The following is a 20,448-nucleotide window of genomic DNA, read 5'->3' as shown; positions in this document are numbered from 1 at the left end:
AACAGATCAAATGCCGGTTTTATTCCTGGTTATTTCCCTCTCTCTGGAAAAGCCCCCCCAGTAGAGGAGACTCCAAGAAGATCGTGTCTCACGGCTCACCAGAGTTCACCACGCAAACAGTCAGGATCCACTTCCAAAACTTGGTTCCCATCGTATTGTTGTTGGAGCGAGTCGTCGATTTGGAAAGCCAGGGCTGAGAATTCCAAACTTGAGCAAAGCTTTGCAACTCCACAGGGAACTTGTGCAGGAACAAAAGCACCCCCCCCCCCCCAACACCCACTTCTCCTCCATCCCAGCTGACCCTGGGGGTGGAGGCTCCACTGAAAGAGGGAAGTTTGACAGAAGGAAGGTCCTTAAAGTTTACAACAACAACACAAATACTGGTCTTGTTATCTTTGCTAGTGTTAGTATCTGTGCTAGTGTTAGCATCTGTGCTAGAGTTGGTGTTTGTGCTAGTGTTAGCATCTGTGCTAGTGTTAGCATCTGTGCTAGAGTTGGTGTTTGTGCTAGTGTTAGCATCTGTGCTAGTGTTAGTGTCTGTGCTAGTGGTAGTGTCTGTGCTAGTGTTGGTGTCTGTGCTAGTGTTAGTGTCTGTGCTAGTGTTAGAATATGTGCTAGTGTTGGTATCTGTGCAAGTCTTAGTGTCTGTGCTAGTGTTAGTATCTGTACTAGTGTTAGTATCTGTGCTAGTGTTAGCATCTGTGCTAGTGTTAGTGTCTGTGCTAGTGTTAGTATCTGTACTAGTGTTAGTGTCTGTGCTAGTGTTAGCATCTGTGTTAGGATCTGTGCTAGTGTTAGCATCTGTGTTAGTATCTGTGTTAGTATCTGTGCTAGTGTTAGCATCTGTGTAAGTATCTGTGCTAGTGTTAGTATACTGTATGTGCTAGTGTTGGTGTCTGTGCTAGTATCTGTGCTAGTATTAGTATATTTGCTAGTGTTAGTATCTGTGCTAATGTTGGTGTTTGTGCTAGTGTTAGTATTTGTGCTAGTCTTAGTATCTGTGCTAGTGTTAGCATCTGTGTTAGTATCTGTTCTAGTGTTAGTATATGTGTTAGTATCTGTGCTAGTGTTGGTATACTGTATGTGCTAGTGTTGGTGTCTGTGCTAGTATCTGTGCTAGTGTTAGTATCTTTGCTAGTGTTAGTATCTGTGCTAGTGTTGGTGTTTGTGCTAGTGTTAGTATTTGTGCTAGTCTTAGTATCTGTGCTAGTGTTAGCATCTGTGTTAGTATCTGTTCTAGTGTTAGTATGTGTTGGTATCTGTGCTAGTGTTGGTGTCTGTGCTAGTATCTGTGCTAGTGTTAGTATGTGTTGGTATCTGTGCTAGTGTTGGTGTCTGTGCTAGTATCTGTGCTAGTGTTAGTATGTGTTGGTATCTGTGCTAGTGTTGGTGTCTGTGCTAGTGTTAGTATCTTTGCGAGTGTTAGTATCTGTGCTAGTGTTGGTGTTTGTGCTAGTGTTAGTATTTGTGCTAGTCTTAGTATCTGTGCTAGTGTTAGCATCTGTGTTAGTATCTGTTCTAGTGTTAGTATGTGTTGGTATCTGTGCTAGTGTTGGTGTCTGTGCTAGTGTTAGTATCTTTGCGAGTGTTAGTATCTGTGCTAGTGTTGGTGTTTGTGCTAGTGTTAGTATTTGTGCTAGTCTTAGTATCTGTGCTAGTGTTAGCATCTGTGTTAGTATCTGTTCTAGTGTTAGTATGTGTTGGTATCTGTGCTAGTGTTGGTGTCTGTGCTAGTATCTGTGCTAGTGTTAGTATGTGTTGGTATCTGTGCTAGTGTTGGTGTCTGTGCTAGTATCTGTGCTAGTGTTGGTGTTTGTGCTAGTGTTAGTATTTGTGCTAGTCTTAGTATCTGTGCTAGTGTTAGCATCTGTGTTAGTATCTGTTCTAGTGTTAGTATATGTGTTAGTATCTGTGCTAGTGTTGGTATCTTTGCTAGTGCCAGCATCTGTGATCACAGAAGCCTTATTTTAAATAATTTAATTTAAAAATTTGAATATTTTAATGCGTTATTAAGATTTACATAAATAATGTAATCTAGGGGTTGAGGCTCCACTTAAAGTTTACAACAACACAAATACATCGTATTCGTCAGCAGTTTGAAATATTTAGAGCAAGTGAACTTTTGTTATGTTGTTGCAAAAAAAGGCTTCTTTTACACCGACGAGGTACTCTTGAGCAAGCTATCACATACATGTTTATGGTGTTTCCTGAGCAGCAATGCGGAATATTGTTTCTGGCTCCCCCTATTGTTAGAACAGTGGTAGTTGCAACAGCCTTGTGAAAAAAGAGGAGTCCGCAGCCTAAGTTATAATTGTTGTATCATTATACTGTATACAAAAGTAGACATGTGACAAAATATAAAAATGTTTAAATAAAAAATGATTTCTAACGTTTGGTCGGCCAACTCAATTTGCATATTGACCACGAAATGTAAAAAAAAAAAGGCAAGGAAAACAACTGAAATGAATAAAAAGCTAAATAAACATTGAAATAATGAAATACATGAATAAATGTAAACAAGTTAAAATGTGTAAATAAGTAAATACATATACCCACAGAAACACCATCATTCTTTGACAAAGTTAAAATCAGAAGTAACTTATTTTGTCTTTTTTTTTAATTCACACATTTATTTATACAATTTCTTATACAATTATATATTGTTTCATATATAACTATGTCATTTATCATCTTTCAAAGGTAAAGGTTGGGTCAGTTTTCTGTATGTTTCTTTTACACGAAGTGTCCCGACTACTTCAGCCATTATGGAAATAAATGCAAACGCCATCTCGGACTGATCGCCGTTAAGGAAATTGAAGGTAAAGATGTTAATGCGAGAGCAAAGTTAAAAGACTAGCTGGAGCAGGGCTCGGCAAATTGACTGTCGGTCCCTCAGGGTCATTAATTACACCTGAAAAAGTATAAATATTTATTATGTATTTATTAATTTCGTTTTATTTTGTTAATTATTTGTTATAACATACATGACTATTCATTTATTCCTCTGTGAATATTTCGTATCACTGAAAATCATTAAATAACTTTTGTTATTGAAACATAAGTTGCTTTTATTTGATTAAATATTGTTACTAGTATAAAATGAAGTTGTATAGAACAAAATTAGTATTTTCATGGAATAATTACATTTATTTTTGTGGGGGGTTTTTTCTCTCTTCAGTTTCTCATTTATAAAGGCTTTTTTTTTTACTTCGTCCCTTCCAACAGTTACAGAATAAAATGTGGCCCCTGAGGAAACTTCGTTGCCAACCTCTGAACTGGAGCGTTCTACGGAGTCCTTCCTGGTCCAAAAATAAAAACGGTAATCATAAAAAAAGAACATTGGGAAAAACAAAAGTCAAATGCTGTGCTTTAAGGATCTGGGAACGACGCCACTTGTCGTTTCAACATTCCCGGCAGGAGGCTCTGTCGGGAATGTTGCTAATGAAGCTTCTGGATGGGATTTCCCCGCTGCTACGTCGCCATGGAAACGCGGTCAGCGCACACAAACAAGAGTAGATTTCTGGCAGGACCCCTCGTGTGAACGGCGAAAAAGAAAGATGGCGTCACAGGCTTCTATTAGCAACCGATGTCCGGATCCAAACGTGTCTTTACAGTTCAGCCTCGGAGCTGGTTTGCAAGAAGAAGAAGCAAATGACACCTTCGTGATGATCCACCTTTTTTATTTGGCGTTCCTGAATTATTGGTGGTGGATTACAAATGGTAGTTTTCAGTGCAAGCGTAATCCCACATCACACAACATTGACAAATGTATTGACATATATATAAATTGTCATAACTAAAGCACAACAGGTGGAGCTACAAAAAAAATGGAGCAGGAGGAAAATAGAAGCTTGAATATCAGAAAAATGTGCATTAATGGGTCTGGAATTTGCTTGTTGACATATATATAAATATTCAAAAGAAATGTACACTGCAACTCTAACCAACGCTACATTGATTATCATTGAAATATTATTGTATTTCTTGCTTATTTTTATTGCTTTTACAACATGTTTACGGCACTTAAACCTGAATTTATTCTGCAGTATGAAAAATCTAAAATACATTTCAAGTTATAGATCAAATTCTCGTCAGCGTTTTTTAGTTTAAGAAATATAATTTAACAACGTATGCTGTTAATATTTCAACTTTATTGAAATGACAAGATTCAGGTTCAGTCTCTGTCTAAAATAACTTTTGTTAATTTAAATCCTGTCTCAATATATTTATTTATTAAATGAACTAGTTAATAAATATAATGCTAATTAAATTAATATAAAGTTGTATTTCGTTTTTTTCCATTGTTACATCAGCAGTAAATTTGCTGAATTAAAAGTCATTTTGCTTTCATTTTATTTTCTTAAAAAAATTAAAATCACCAAAAATCCATTATTTTTAGTTGTTTTACTTCAAAGCAAATATCCTGCTCGATAAAGTTATCGTAACATAAATCTGATGCGACTTAAAATTAACTTGTTCGTGGGTAAATATAACATTAAAGTTATATTTTTATCTCATTGATCAGCTCAAAACCTCCTGCTCACAGTTTCGTTATTCTACAATAACAGCCCCATAGAAACAATTACAGTCAGTAATAAAAACAAAAAAGGACGTAAAATATACTTTTACAAAATTCACGTGGGTAAAGGTGAATAAATCGTTTCTTAGACGGCACATCAAGATTAAATCCGGGTCCAATAAAAGAACAAAAAGCTACCAATTATTCTTTGGAAATGTTGAAAAACAGGAACTACAAGTCACTTGAGACACACATTAACTGGTGAGCGTGTTGAAACAAATCTCTGCACAATTGTAAAAACAGAGCTTTCGATTTTTTGGCAACGTCATAGTGAAACTTGAGGTGCGTGTGTTCAATATTCTCTTTTTTTTTTAGCCGAAACATTCACAGTCACCACCTTAGTGTTTTCTTGACGACAAACTGACGTTTAAAAAATTCACTTTTGCTTGTCGGGAGTTCAGAGTTCATAGAGTCGTGGGATTTACATATTCACATGTATAGGATTTAAACAAATGGCTGCTCGATTACATATCTCAAGATACAGACAGATAAAAATAGAAGTAAAAAAAAACACACAATTCACTTTATAAAACACACCACAATTGGACGTACCACAATCTTCTTTGGAGGATTCTAGATATCATTGATTCAAAAATATAAAACACACAAATCACTGGAATTGATTGGTAGCACATGCAGAAGAGCAAGACAGGATCTGTTAAAATGTAATAAAATAGATATTTATTATTATTAAAGAAAACACTTTCAAGTTTTAAAGTGAGGGAATAATTTTTAAGCACCTGAAGTATTTTCGATTTCAAAAAGTACCGTATTACCTGTAGTTGAAAGATATAAAAGTAAATTGTTTTGCTGTTAACATTAAAGTCAAACTCTGAAATAAACTGTTATTTTTGGACTTTTTATCTGCGTTGGGTCAAGTTAAAATAAAAGAATAATTTAAAAATGTGCCGGCGATGACTGAGGACGAGAGGATACCATCGATTCCAGCTACTTTAAAGCTGATGTTTGGACATATTTTGGTCTCAAAACCAATGAAAGCAGTTACGACTTAAAAAATTAAACTTTTCATCTTTGAAATTGACTTTTGTGAAAGAAATGACATAAGCTTTAAACACTAAGTTTTAGCTATATATTTATCTATCTATATATCTATCTAAACTGTTATTTTTGGACTTTTTTTCAGCGTTTGGGTCAATTTCAAATAAAAGGAACAATGAAATCTGCCAGCGATGACTGAGGACGAGAGGATACCATCGATTCAGGCCAATTTAAAGCTGATGTTTGGACATATTTTGGTCTCAAAAAAAATGAAAGCAGTTACGACTTAAAAAATAAAACTTTTCATTTTTGTAATTCACTTTTGTGAAAGACATGACATAAACTTTAAACACTAAGTTGTATCTATACATCTATCTATCTATATATCTATCTAAACTGTTATTTTTGGACTTTTTTCCAGCGTTGGGTCAATTTAAAATAAAACAAAATTTGCCAGCGATGACTGAGGACGAGAGGATACCATCGATTCCGGCCAATATAAAACTGATGTTTGGACATATTTTGGTCTCCAAAAAAATGAAAGCAGTTACGACTTAAAAAATAAAATCATTTTTGAAATTCACTTTTGTGAAAGACTTTAAACAGTAATCTGTTGTTTTTTTTTAAACTTTTGTTCAGCGTTGAGTCAAGTAAAAAATATTATAAATAAGAAGTTTCTCTTTTTGGTGATTATTATACACTATACCATCCACAATAGATTAGTTTAAGGACCAGAGATAGTGCCGAAAAAATGAGCAGACGTGATGGATTAGTGACACACAAGCGTGCAACACAACACAACCAAAATGCTGCAGCACCACCGAGTCCACAAAAGCCATTTCTGATCCAAAGTAAAAACAAAAAGTCCTCACTCGGTTTGTGCAGCTTTATAGTCGCCTTTGCAAAACGTTCCGTCGGGTTTCTGTGCAAAATAACCGCCGATGGCGAGAACGAGGCCGAGCACCACGAACGCGCCGATCACGGCGCCGACGATCGTGTTATCCCCTGCAGGAAGACGGGAGTTTGTTACACTTTTTACATCAGCTGATATTTTCCGTTCTCGTCACATCCGAGGGTTTGTGTTTGCGATAAACCACACACGCCGCGATAACAATCAACGCAAAGAACAGGGATATTAGAATCCCCGCGGTGGTGCCGGCAGGACTTCCTGATGGGAAGACAGTTGGACGTTACACAAAAGTTAGCAAACCAGGAAACAGGAATTGTGCTGTGTCTCAAATCGCATACTAGCCTACTCAAAGTTACAGTTACAGAGAAAGCTGGCCTCCATGAGGAAGAACTTATCTCACCCTCTCCAGCACACACTGAGGGCATTGAGGAGCTCCATCAGTGATAGGATGCTTCATCCCAGGTGTGTGAGGGAGAGGTACCGCAGGTCCTTCCTCCCTGCTGCCATCAGACTCCACAATAAGAACTCAGCAAGATAAATATTTAACAGCACCTTTTCTTCTTGTTATTTTCTTCTTGTTATTTTTGTAAATATGATAGTGTATATAATATAGGGCAGATTTTTTATTCTATTCTATTTAGATCTTTCTTTTCATTTTATTATTCTATTTCTGGGTGTCTTATTTTTTTTATTTGAGGTATTGCGCGTGCTATTGTTTAAACTGAATTTCCCCTCGCGGGACAAATAAAGGATTTCTGATTCTGATATTTTTAGTGCGTAAGTGCGTCTCAATTCCTAGTATGCGAAATTTAGTGCGCCATGTACACTAAATTGGCGTACTAACACGCCCACAAATCTGAGTATGGTTCGATGGACACTAACCACCCTAAACGGCCGCCATCTTAGTGACGTTTTAAACGGAAGTTACGTCATACATATACATATATATATATATATATATATATATATATATATATATATATTTATACTGTATATATAAATTTTCAGCAGCAGTAGATGGATGAAACGTCTTCGGTGGTGATACCAGCTTAAATATCTCGTGAATATTTAGATTCTCATATTTTTTCTTTATTTCTTTTTCCAAACTTGCAAAACGTGCTGCCAGCAGGTGGCGATAGCGTTCAAACAGCTGGTTGAAACATCGTTAAATAGTAGTAGAAGAAGAAGCTGTCGCATCATTTCCTGTTAGTGTGTAGCAGCAGTGTTTGATTTGAGACATACTATCTGTTTAGAATTTGCGTACTAGTTAGTATGAACACTATCCTGATGCATACTTACTTCTAGCATACTAAGAGAAGTATGCGATTTGAGACACAGCACTGGTCTCTTGACTGAATCTTACTTGATTTCTGCTCCAGGATGAAGGACTTGCTGGTGTTGCCGAGAGGGTTCGAGGCCCGGCAGGTGTAGGCGCCCGGCATCGGGAAGGAGACGTTCAGGACGGGCTGTTGAAGGTCGTCGGCGTCTTTCTGCAGCGGCGCGTTGGGCGCTAGCTGCCAGGCGTATTTGGCGGCGGGGTTTGCGGGCACCGTGCAGTTCAAAATGACGCCTTCGTTATTTTTGAGTGTAATTCTCTCTTCGGTCTCTGCGAAATGAGGAGGATCTGAAGACACAAAAGAGGGAGAAAATTTGTCATTGATGTTTTTTGCAGGATAACGAAAATTCCAGTTCTATACCAGTTCCGGTATAGAATTTATAGCCATACAAATTATGAATCTATTAGGCCACATTAATGTCTGGATTAAGGCCGAGAGATCGGTACATGGAATTATCGCAATATTTTTTTACGATACTGTATTTGATTTTCTTTTAAATTTACAATTCACAACCAAATATTCATGTTGTCTGCTTATTTTTGTGTTGCGAGTAAGCTTCCGACTTATCCCCCGCAGCTAATGGTACAATGAATTTCGTCGGCGATGACTGAGGACAAGAGGATACCATCGATTCCAGCTCTAGCTTTTTTTTTTCAAAAACATTCATTAATCATAGATTTTATGGTTTATTTTTCAATAACATAGTATACTTTTTTTTAAATTTACAAATAAAATGATAATGTTCACAGCGTTTGTTCATTTTGGTGTTGCATTTGAACTTCCGGACACTAGATGGAGGCAGTCTTTATGTCCTCCGCAGCAAAAAGAACAATGAAATCCCACGAGATCCTGGCGATGACTGAGTATAAGAGGATACAGTGGACAACTTTTAAAGTTGATGTTTGGACTGTTTTGGTTTCAAAATAAATGAAAGCAGTTACGACTTCATCAAGAGTCATGTGGTCTGTAAATTCTGAAACACCAGAGTAAAGTACTCTTCAATACTACAAATATATCCTTGTTACTACAGTATTGTAATATATAATAGCAATATATCGTTGCCCGATTTAGCGCCAGCGCCCTGAGCTTGACACTTTAAACAAGTATATATTCGATAAGTACTAGATACTTTTTCGTGAAACCGACTCTGACTTGTCCTACATCTTAAACAGTCCTTCACTCAACACGGAAATATCCCCTTTGCCTTTGGTCAAAAAGTCCCAATAGTACAAAGACACAGGTTAAGGTTTGACTTCATGCCGAGTCTGAAGCAATTTCACTTTTATTTTGAAAACAGGAAAACTTTCGTTCTGGGGTTTAAAACAACGTTAAATTTAACAATTCTGACGAAACAATCATTCATTGAAAAATTGAAGACCATGTACTTTTAAACATTCCAATTGTCTCTAAACACATACCTTGTGTCGACATTTTAAAAATACTTAACAAACAAAATTAAAAAACCTTCGTCAATCCCCAGATCAGTGTTCAGGTAGAAATATTAGTTAACCACGAATTGGATCAGTTTTCGGGAACAATATTATAAGACACAAAAAAAAACTCCCAAATGAAAAAGTGTTAATGGTAAAATCCTGATATGTTTTTTTTTTTCGCTTCCTGTTTTCAAAATAAAAGTCAACGTTCACAGACCCCTCTATATACCACGTCTGGGTACCAAAGTATCCTCACATACAATAAATAGTACAATACATTGTCGATTAGCATTAGCATTAGCATTAGCATTAGCCGCTACAATCGTCGCCGAGATACTCACAGGACACGGACAGTCTCTCCGGCTTGGACTTTGTTGCGACGAGAGTTTTGGACCCAAACTTGAGTTTGGCCTCACATCGAACGCTCAATCCGTCGTCTTCCTTTCGGGCGATCCATACATAACTGGACGTCGCAACGACCAAACCCCGGGCTGTGGCCTTGTCGAAGGCTTCTAGGAAAACAACCTGGTCTCCTTTGTACCACGACACCTGAAGGTTACGCAGCGGCGCGACGCCGGCAACCGAACAATTGATCACTTTTCTATCTCCTTCCACCACGGAGCCCAAGTCGTAAGCGTTAGATATCGTAACATTCTCCGGTGGTTCTGGAAGGGGAAAAAAAAGAAGATTATTTTTCGTCTAACATCACTAGTGGACCATAAGGAGGACGATGGATCTCACTGTAAACGGTGACGTTCAGGTCGACCTGACACTGAAACGGAGGATCTAGGAGATTAATGAAGCATTTCGGGAACATTGACAAGTTCTCCACTTTGTTAATTTTCAATTGGACCGACGACACCTTTTCTGGTTCCGTCCCGCCCTGAGGAGACTCCCAACCCATGGTTGTGCTCCGGGTGGTTGTGGACGTGCAGTTGACGGACATGGAGTCGCCGAACTTCACCAGAACACTGGGAGGGTCGATCTTGAGAGGGCATGAGGAACTCGCGGTCTGTCCTAGAAAAATATAAAAACAAAAACATAAATAAATATTTAACTAGTTCACAAAGAGATTTGAAACTGTGGTGGGGGGGAAAAAATCATTATCCATTAACACCAAGGAAGTCAAAATAGTGGTTTTTTTTACAAAATGTGTGAAACATTAAAGTGATAGTTCACCTAGTTTACAAATTTCTCAGGGTTACTTAGGGTTTTACTAAGGGGATTATTTTCAGAGTTATCTGTACCTTTTTGGCGTTATAAGCAAAAATGCAAGCTCGTTTTAATGTAGCGACTGAAGCCCAGTTGTCGCCGTCTTCATCTTCGTCCAAAAATACACTTAAAAACATTTTTAAAAAACTCAATACTGTCTCGCCTGCAGTTAATACCAAACTCTGCAGCGAGAATTCTGACCTGCTCTAGTAGAAGAACTCACATTTCTCCTGATCCTTAAAACTCTTCACTGGCTTCCAGTTTCCTTCAGGATCAACTTTAAAATTCTGGTTCTTACTTTCAGATCTATTCATGGTCAGGCTCCTCCTTACATCAGTGATCTGATCCAGACTTACACCCCAGCTCGGGCTCTGAGGTCTGTGGATCAGAATCTACTGATGGTTCCTGAACACGGTTCAGGACCAGAGGAGAGAAATCCTTCCAGACTGTTGCTCCTAAGCTTTGGAACGATCTTCCTCTCTCTCTGTGTTTGATGATCTACTGACTCCTTCAAGAAACATCTTAAGACGTTTTTATTTGTGCTTTTACTTGATCTTCTGAGACTCCTGTGTTTGTCTTATCTTGATCTTTTGAAGTATATATTTTATTGAGTTTCGTTTTGATTGGTTTAAGCGCTTTGTGACCCTGGTCTAGAAAAGAGCTCTTTTAATATAAATCACTTACTTACTGACTTACAACGGAAAATCCAGGCGCTACATTAAAATGAACTTTCACTTTTGCCTTTAACTAGAAAACTAAAAAAAAACAATCCAAACCATTAGTCGAGTATTAAATGATCACGTTAAAAAAAAAAGAACACATGACAGAAAATAACATGGAAGTGTGACTTAAAAGAAACTTCACGACATTAATGACTCAAAGGTGATTACAAAGGGAACAAAGATCAGATGTTGCAATAGGATGTTACAGGTTTCAATTATTCAACAACGGTAAAGCGATTTCATGGCAACAAAAATACATTTTCAAATATTTGACTTGAAAAAAATAAACAACGAATGTGTTACATTTTGCCATAATTTCTGTTTTTTACCTTATATTTTACATTTACGAGCTTCAAACGCACCACGTAAAACGTTACCTGTTAGCAAGAATAAACCGCTCAGCGCCAGGATCAACATCGTGGATCTACAAATGTGTCCCAAAAGATTGTTAAAGTGTTAAAAGTAGTGAAATAAATCTGACTCGAAGCGAGCTTGTTGCGGTCCAAAGTATTCCTCGAGCCTCGCTACTTACTACTGAAAAGAGAAACTGTAAGAGCTGTTCAAGACGGTCGGTCATTTTAGGTTGTTTTTTAAGTCGAACAAATACAACAACGTTGAGATATCATCAAAACAATCTATTATGCATCTAAGATCACTTAAACATACATGTACATAGTTGAATCGAATAATTTGTTTTTTAAGCAAAATAAAAGACTTGCATTTTAGCAAATCCCAAGTGATCAAAAAATGTAACGAGTCACTTGAACGCACCTAACCGCGCCCTCATTCGGCGCGCCATTCGTGTTCATTTAATACAGTTTATTCACTACTTTTTATTTATTTATTTTATATTAAAACAACTTCACTGTATTATCTCATTCAGCATTAAATAACGTCAAATTTAATTAATTAATAAAGATATAAATTCCTATAATATATATCTTTATCGTCTTTAAAAATTAAATTAAGTTAGTACGAGTAGTAGTACTACATAGTGTGTCTTGATGAAGTCGTAACTAATTTAATTTGTTTTGAAACCAAAACAGTCCAAACATCAACTTTAAAAGTTGTCCACTGTATCCTCTTATACTGAGTCATTGCCAGGATCTCGTGGGATTTCATTGTTCTTTTTGCTGCGAAGGACATAATGAATGCTGCCATCTAGCGGCCGGAAGTTTAAATGCAACACCAAAATGAACAAACGCTCTGAACATTAGCATTTTATTGTAAATAAAAAAAAAAAAAGGTTTCCTAAGTGTATTGAAAAATAAACCGTAAAAGAAATCTATGATTAATGAATGTTTTGAAAAAAGAGCTGGAGCTGGAATCGATGGTATCCTCTCGTCCTCAGTCATCGCCGCCGAAATTCATTGTACCTTTAGCTGCAGGGGATACGTCGGAAGCTTACTCACAACACGAAAATAAACAGACATGAATATTTGCTTTTGAATTGTAAATTTAAAAGAAAATCGAATACAGTATCGTGGAGAAATATCGCGATAAATCCATGTACCGAGTTTCTTCATTCCATTGGAAACTAATCCAAAAATTGATTACATTTAATTAAGTAAAAGGTCGTTTTAAAATGGCGTTCACTCTTTATTATACAGTTTTTTCCTATTAAATCCCCACAAATGTAATCCTTTTAAATATTTTTTAACACGCACAATTGAAGGAGGCTCAAGAGACTCAAAAGTTTAAAAATTCACTTTTTTTTTTTATTAGGAAAAAAAAAACCTCACACATTATCAAGTCAACAAGTATGTACAGCAGTATTCACAATAATAACACTTTACACATCCAACGGTGAGTTCCTTCCACGACTTACAAAGTGTTAAAATAATAAATAGAAAAGTCTAAACATTCTTCATACAACATTACTCTGTACACACAATCCTTCTTACGCAACAACCACAGCAACTTTAAATATACAGTATTGAAAGAACAGAGAGTGCAGTAGCTTACAATAGTACGATAGTAATAATAATAAGGGGTGAAGTCCAGTTTTGTGCAGACTTTTTTGGGAAGATAGAAGTGCTTTTCGTCTGCTTTTTATGTGCACACTGGAGAACACATTTTTGGTGGGCGGGGGGGCGAAATAGATTTCATAAAAACACTAATAAAACTTTGGTTTATTACAATAAAATGATGGTTAATTCTAAAGTAGGTCAGTGAAAGAACAGGGCGTCCACCTGGTGACCCCGGTGCTAGGACAGCTTGGTCATGGGCAGCGGCAGATCCCAGCCGTTGTGGGCCACGTTCCCGTTGTGGGAGTCCAGTTTGGCGTTCTTCAGGCTGTAGCGGCGCATCTTGGTGTTGGTGTAGTAGATGGAGTAGATGAAGATGAAGATGATGGAGATGATGACGACGGTCAGAGCCACCAGCCCGGCGATCAGTGGCAGGTAGTCCTCTGGAGGGACATGGAGAGCGTTGACATGGTAACGAGAATCAGTGTCGTCGGAATATTCTACGTTGAATTTAACATTTCTATCGTTGAAACTTTTTTTTTTAAAAGCATTGAATGATTTTTAAATTTTTTTTAAACTTAATTCAATAATTTATATATTGATCGGTTGAATTGTTTTGATGTTGTTTTAACAATAGAATGTAATATAATAGAAATAATGTAACATAATAATAATATTCAATTAACGTTTCTATCGTTATCGCATTATTAATTAAATCATTTTTTGTATTAAGTTTGTTTTTTGTTGAATCATTTATTTAAATAATTTATATATTGATCGGTTGAATTGTTTTGATGTTGTTTTAACAATAGAATGTAATATAATAGAAATAATGTAACATAATAATAATGTTGAATTAAAGTTTCTATTGTTGACATTTTTTTCAAGCATTATTAATTAAATAATTTTTTGTATTAAAAGTTTGTTTTTTGTTGAATCATTTATTTAAATAATTTATATATTGATCGTTTGAATTATTATTGTTGTTTTTTATTATTTAATTACATCATTATTTTTTTTAAGTTGAAATATTTTTTTGTTTGTAACAATAGATTGTAATATATTATAAATAATATAACATTGAATGTTGAATTTAACATTTCAAATGTTGAAACTTTGACGTTTTTTTAAGTATTGAATTATTATATTTTTTATAATTTAATTCAATAATATGTTAATTGAAAGGTTGATTTCTATTTAAATTGAATCATTTAATTCAATAATTTAGATAGTGATAGATGATCTTTTTTTCTTTATTCAAGTGGAATTATTATGTTTTTGTTTGTAATAATGTAATGTAATGTAATATAAATAATAGAATATTGAGTTTAACATTTCAAATGTTAAAAATTTGCCTTTTTTTTTTTACTTTTTACTTAGCATTGAATTATTAATGTTTGAACAATTTTGTGTATTGAAAGATAGTTGTTTTTTAATTATTAAATTGAAGTTGATTGCTTGGTAAAAAATTTGGTTAAAAAAAGTACTGAATGTTGAGTTTCAAAAGTTAGAACTTATTATTATTTTTGGATTAATAAATATAATATTGAAAGGTTTATTTTATTTATTCATTTTTATTCGTTTATTTTTTTCATTTCTCAATGATAGAAAGAGTATTGTGAATATTTTCAAAATATATATATATTTTTTTTTTACACAGTTTGATATTCTTATTCCAATAAATAAAAAATACATTTTAAAAATTCAATATTAATCAATTAGTAGTGTTTTAAATTCAATATAAAATATATAATCGTCACAGTACTCAAGTACTCATGAGGTATTGTCTGGTCGCACTACAACGGCAACATTTTTATATTGAATTTAAAAATATTGAATTTAGATCATTTATTGTTGAATTATTGGAATTAGAAGATGAAATTACACAAGTATTATACGTGTATTATAAGTATGTTTCATCTAAAAAAAATATCGTTGAAAAGTAATACTATGCTTTAAAACAACACATTTCAACAACAAAAATGAAAGTTTATAATACGGCAATAAACCATTCAAATACTCCGAGTCACGATGTACTTTCATACTTGTGTAAAGTTCTACCTTTCAGAATGACGTGGACCAGGTGGGAGGTGGAGTCCAACATGTTGCTGGCGCTGCAGTTATACACGCCGGGTTCTCTGACCCGGATCGTGCCCCTGGACACGCGGTCGACCTTTTCCGAGCTGAACTCCCAGCGGACCTCGGGAGGGGGGTGACCCTCGGCTTCACACACCAGGTCCTCCGGGTACCCCTCAAACACCGGGATTGTCTTGGGGAGCTTTGTCGTGTTAATGACGGGCTTATCTGCGGCAGGAGAGACAAAGAGGTCACGCATGAGGAAACACACTATTGTCATCAGTGAGTCCACGGCTCGTGCTTTCATCTCAACACAACTCATCTACACAACTCATCTACACAACTCATCTACACAACTCATCAACACAACTCATCAACACAACTCATCAACTCAACTCATCTACACAACTCATCTACACAACTCATCAACACAACTCATCAACACAACTCATCAACACAACTCATCTACAAAACTCATCTACACAACTCATCTACACAACTCATCTACACAACTCATCAACACAACTCATCTACACAACTCATCAACACAACTCATCTACACAACTCATCTACACAACTCATCAACACAACTCATCTACACAACTCATCTACACAACTCATCTACACAACTCATCAACACAACTCATCAACACAACTCATCAACACAACTCATCAACACAAGTCATCTACACAATTAATCAACACAACTCATCTACACAACTCATCAACACAACTCATCTACACAACTCATCAACACAATTAATCAACACAACTCATCTACACAACTCATCTACACAACTCATCTACACAACTCATCATCACAACTCATCTACACAATTCATCAACACAACTCATCTACACAACTCATCAACACAACTCATCAACACAACTCATCTACACAACTCATCTACACAATTCATCAACACAACTCATCTACACAACTCATCAACACAACTCATCAACACAACTCATCTACACAACTCATCTACACAACTCATCTACACAACTCATCAACACAACTCATCAACACAACTCATCTACACAACTCATCAACACAACTCATCTACACAACTCATCTACACAACTCATCTACACAACTCATCTACACAACTCATCTACACAACTCATCTACACAACTCATCTACACAACTCATCTACACAACTCATCTACACAACTCATCTACACAACTCATCATCACAACTCATCTACACAATTCATCAACACAACTCATCTACACAACTCATCAACACAACTCATCAACACAACTCATCTACACAACTCATCATCACAACTCATCTACACAATTCATCAACACAACTCATCTACACAACTCATCAACACAACTCATCAACACAACTCATCTACACAACTCATCTACACAATTCATCAACACAACTCATCTACACAACTCATCAACACAACTCATCAACACAACTCATCTACACAACTCATCTACACAATTCATCAACACAACTCATCTACACAACTCATCAACACAACTCATCAACACAACTCATCTACACAACTCATCAACACAACTCATCTACACAACTCATCTACACAACTCATCTACACAACTCATCTACACAACTCATCTACACAACTCATCTACACAACTCATCAACACAACTCATCTACACAACTCATCTACACAACTCATCAACACAACTCATCTACACAACTCATCAACACAACTCATCTACACAACTCATCTACACAACTCATCAACACAACTCATCAACACAACTCATCTACACAACTCATCTACACAACTCATCAACACAACTCATCTACACAACTCATCTACACAACTCATCTACACAACTCATCTACACAACTCATCAACAATATTCAAATGAAACTGAAATACTTCTATAAAAACATGTCCCTTTAAATACTATTTCGTTGTTGTCAATGTAAATGATGATGTACCATGATTTGTGTAGTATTCACGAAGTGTCTTTGAACGCATCGTTGTTGTCAATGTAAATGATGATGTACCATGATTTGTGTAGTATTCACGAAGTGTCTTTGAACGCATCGTTGTTGTCAATGTAAATGATGATGTACTATGATTTGTGTAGTATTCACGTATTCACGAAGTGTCTTTGAACGCATCGTTGTTGTTTCTCTCTCTTACTTCTTCATATTCTGTGTGTAAAACAAACTATTTTCTGATCATTTAAAGTATTTCCGCTGCTTAAAAACATGTTTTTTTTCGACAGACGCCGATGAAAATCTCTGATCTTACAATAGACGGAAATGTTGACGGGGTCGGACATCATGGCTCCGGGTCCCTTTTCCAGGTCCAGGTCCAGCAGAGCCTGACACCGTATCGCCGCCAGGTCGGTCGTTCGGTTCAGATGCAGGCGGACGGACGCCGAGACGTTCATGGGGGTTCTGGTCGTGTCCAGGTCGCACCGCGAGCCGGTGTTTGACCCACAACCGGTACCTCTGAGCTCGAGTCCACCTTCTGGAGGAGGAACACGTTTTTAGTTAGTATTTTAGAATAGAATAGAATAGAAAACGTTTATTCAAACACACTTTTAAATCAGCACAATGAAAATAAAGTGCAAGGAAAAAAAAAGAAATAATAAAAGAGATAATAAAATAAAATAAAACGATCTTAAAAATATACAAATTATTTACAATAATAGAAAATTAACACTATTTACAGAATAAAATAAAATAAAATAAAATAAAATAAAATAAAATAAAATAAAATAAAATAAAATAAAAATAAAATAAAATAAAATAAAATAAAACGATCTTAAAAATATACAAAATATTTACAATATTAGAAAATTAACACTATTTACAGAATAAAATAAAATAAAATAAAATAAAATAAAATAAAATAGAATAAAATAAAATAAAATAGAATAAAATAAAATAAAATAAAACGATCTTAAAAATATACAAATTATTTACATTAGAAAATTAACACTATTAACAGAATAAAATAAAATAAAATAAAATAAAATAAAATAAAATAAAATAAAACATATACAAATTATTTACATTAGAAAATTAACACTATTAACAGAATAAAATAAAATAAAACGATCTTAAAAATATACAAATTATTTACAATATTAGAAAATTAACACTATTTACAGAATAAAATAAAATAAAATAGAATAAAATAAAATAAAATAAAACGATCTTAAAAATATACAAATTATTTACATTAGAAAATTAACACTATTAACAGAATAAAATAAAATAAAATAAAATAAAATAAAATAAAATAAAATAAAATAAAATAAAATAAAATAAAATAAAACGATCTTAAACATATACAAATTATTTACATTAGAAAATTAACACTATTTACAGAATAAAATAAAATAAAATAAAACAATCTTAAAAATATACAAATTATTTACAATATTAGAAAATTAACACTATTAACAGAATAAAATAAAATAAAATAAAATAAAATAAAATAAAATAAAATAAAATAAAATAAAATAAAATAGAATAAAATAAAATAAAATAGAATAAAACGATCTTAAAAATATACAAATTATTTACAATATTAGAAAATTAACACTATTTACAGAATAAAATAAAATAAAATAAAATAAAATAAAATAAAACGATCTTAAAAATATACAAATTATTTACATTAGAAAATTAACACTATTAACAGAATAAAATAAAATAAAATAAAATAAAATAAAATAAAATAAAATAAAATAAAATAAAATAAAATAAAATAAAATAAAATAAAATAAAATAAAATAAAAACACACAAGAAGAAAAACACACTACGGATTAACATCAGGATATTTAACGTAAAGAGTTAAATATCCTGACACCAGTTGGGATGAAGGACCTTCTATAACTTTACTAACAACATATTGTTTTACTTGTTACCACCAGCTTTAATACAACAGTCTCCATCTTGAATATCCAAAAAAACATGTATTTATTTTCATGTCGGGCGTAAATCTGAACCTAAAAAATGCAGCTTCTACGAAAAATACTGGTGACTGGAACCAAGTGTGTCACCGCGGGTTTATAAATAATCACAGACGGATTTTTAAAAGACACTTTTCGGATGTTTGGAGTCGGTGTTCCTCCTTCGCTTTGAGTCCGACTTCTTGTTTCTTTTCGTTCTGCGACACATTTCCACGAAGAGAAATGACATCACAGTGACTTTTATTGAGTCTGCAGCACCGAGGGTTGGCGGTTAAATTCCCTGAAGTGGTTTCAATCAAATACTGTTACTTTTGTGACGGCGGAAGAAAAACCAAATGGGAAAAAAAAGGAAAAAAAAAGAAGGTCTTAGATGATGCGAGTATTAGAACATTAAGACGTTAGAGCATTATAACAAAATACACAATATTTCCTTTTACGTACATTTTATTCAAGAATTTTCTATATAAACTTGGGGAATAATTTGAGACACGATTTCTTTCTTATTTTTAGGGAACCAAACAAGAAATTTAAGTTAATATAATGAATAACCTTTGGTTTAAAAAAAAAGTTTGACATTATTATTTTTTAAATTGAAGTTTTTCTTATGGTGAAACTCTCAGGGGTGAGGAGGGGGTCACGTGGGGTCACGTTTGATCTCATGTTAAGGGTTTGTGGGACTTTGTGTGACCCTTGACCCATGTCTGGTGATTAAGGAAAAAAAAAACGGAAAATTTGTTAAATCTTACATGAATTTCAAGGTTTTTGTACTTTACCTAGAATGTTATGCAAATTGTTGCAGTGCACTATGGGAATATTGTCTGACGATACAGTTTTTATTTTGCACATAACCGATAAAATTAAAAGTGGATAACACACATACATATTGATAAAACGATATATTGGGCATTTTATCTGTCACTATTGTATTGAAATACAACAGCACTGCATCGATATTATTAAATATATATGTTTTTATTTTCAACTGTATTTATTAAATCCTATTTAACGATTTATATTTCAATAAGTTGTGTACGAAACAAAATAATTATATTTTCTTCTTATAATAAACCTGCAAATGTTCACAGTGTTTGTTCATTTTTGTGTTGCAATTAAACCTCAAGCCATTAGATGGCAACCATGGCAAAGCTGGAGGGACAATCAAATCCTGCGAGATCTTGGCGACTGAGGACGAGAGGATACAGTCGACTCCCAGCAGCTTTTAAAGCCGATGTTTGGACGTATTTGGGTTCCAAAACAAATGAAAGCAGTTACGACTGAGGACGAG

At 34.5% G+C, this 20,448-nt stretch overlaps 2 protein-coding genes across 2 annotated transcripts in view; both read right to left on the bottom strand.

Annotated features, from left to right (window-relative positions):
• LOC148064931 (hemicentin-1-like) overlaps nucleotides 1-20,448 on the bottom strand; it is a 41,020-nt gene that overhangs the window by 6,356 nt on the left and 14,216 nt on the right. Inside the window, exons 10-13 of the mRNA XM_087809619.1 lie at nucleotides 17,488-17,709; nucleotides 15,221-15,463; nucleotides 13,401-13,602; nucleotides 100-320 (exon numbers count right to left, since the gene is read on the bottom strand). Coding sequence (XP_087665745.1) covers nucleotides 100-320; nucleotides 13,401-13,602; nucleotides 15,221-15,463; nucleotides 17,488-17,709 — 888 coding nt within the window. The remainder of the gene's footprint in view (nucleotides 1-99; nucleotides 321-13,400; nucleotides 13,603-15,220; nucleotides 15,464-17,487; nucleotides 17,710-20,448) is intronic.
• Nucleotides 3,664-11,712, bottom strand: LOC148064932 (cell adhesion molecule 3-like). The gene is made up of 5 exons (XM_087809799.1): nucleotides 11,570-11,712; nucleotides 10,000-10,275; nucleotides 9,600-9,923; nucleotides 7,852-8,112; nucleotides 3,664-6,583 (listed from the first exon to the last, which is right to left on the bottom strand). Exons 1-5 carry the CDS (start codon nucleotides 11,607-11,609, stop codon nucleotides 6,447-6,449), a joined length of 1,038 nt encoding a protein of 345 aa, XP_087665925.1. The 5' UTR covers nucleotides 11,610-11,712; the 3' UTR covers nucleotides 3,664-6,446.

This window comes from Callionymus lyra, chromosome 15 (assembly GCF_982586985.1).
Source record: "Callionymus lyra chromosome 15, fCalLyr1.hap1.1, whole genome shotgun sequence".
NCBI lineage: Eukaryota > Metazoa > Chordata > Actinopteri > Syngnathiformes > Callionymidae > Callionymus > Callionymus lyra.
Note: the sequence above shows the minus strand (reverse complement) of the source record. Positions and strands in the feature narration are given on the sequence as shown.

Coding starts and splice junctions, on each gene's coding strand:
- LOC148064932 (XM_087809799.1), bottom strand. CDS start 11,609: ATGTTGATCCTGGCGCTGAGCGGTTTATTCTTGCTAACAG. Junction 9,924..9,999: donor CCTGAACGTCACCGTTTACA/GTGAGATCCATC, acceptor TTCCCCTTCCAG/AACCACCGGAGAATGTTACG. Junction 6,584..7,851: donor CATCCTGGAGCAGAAATCAA/GTAAGATTCAGT, acceptor GTCTTCCTGCAG/GGGATAACACGATCGTCGGC.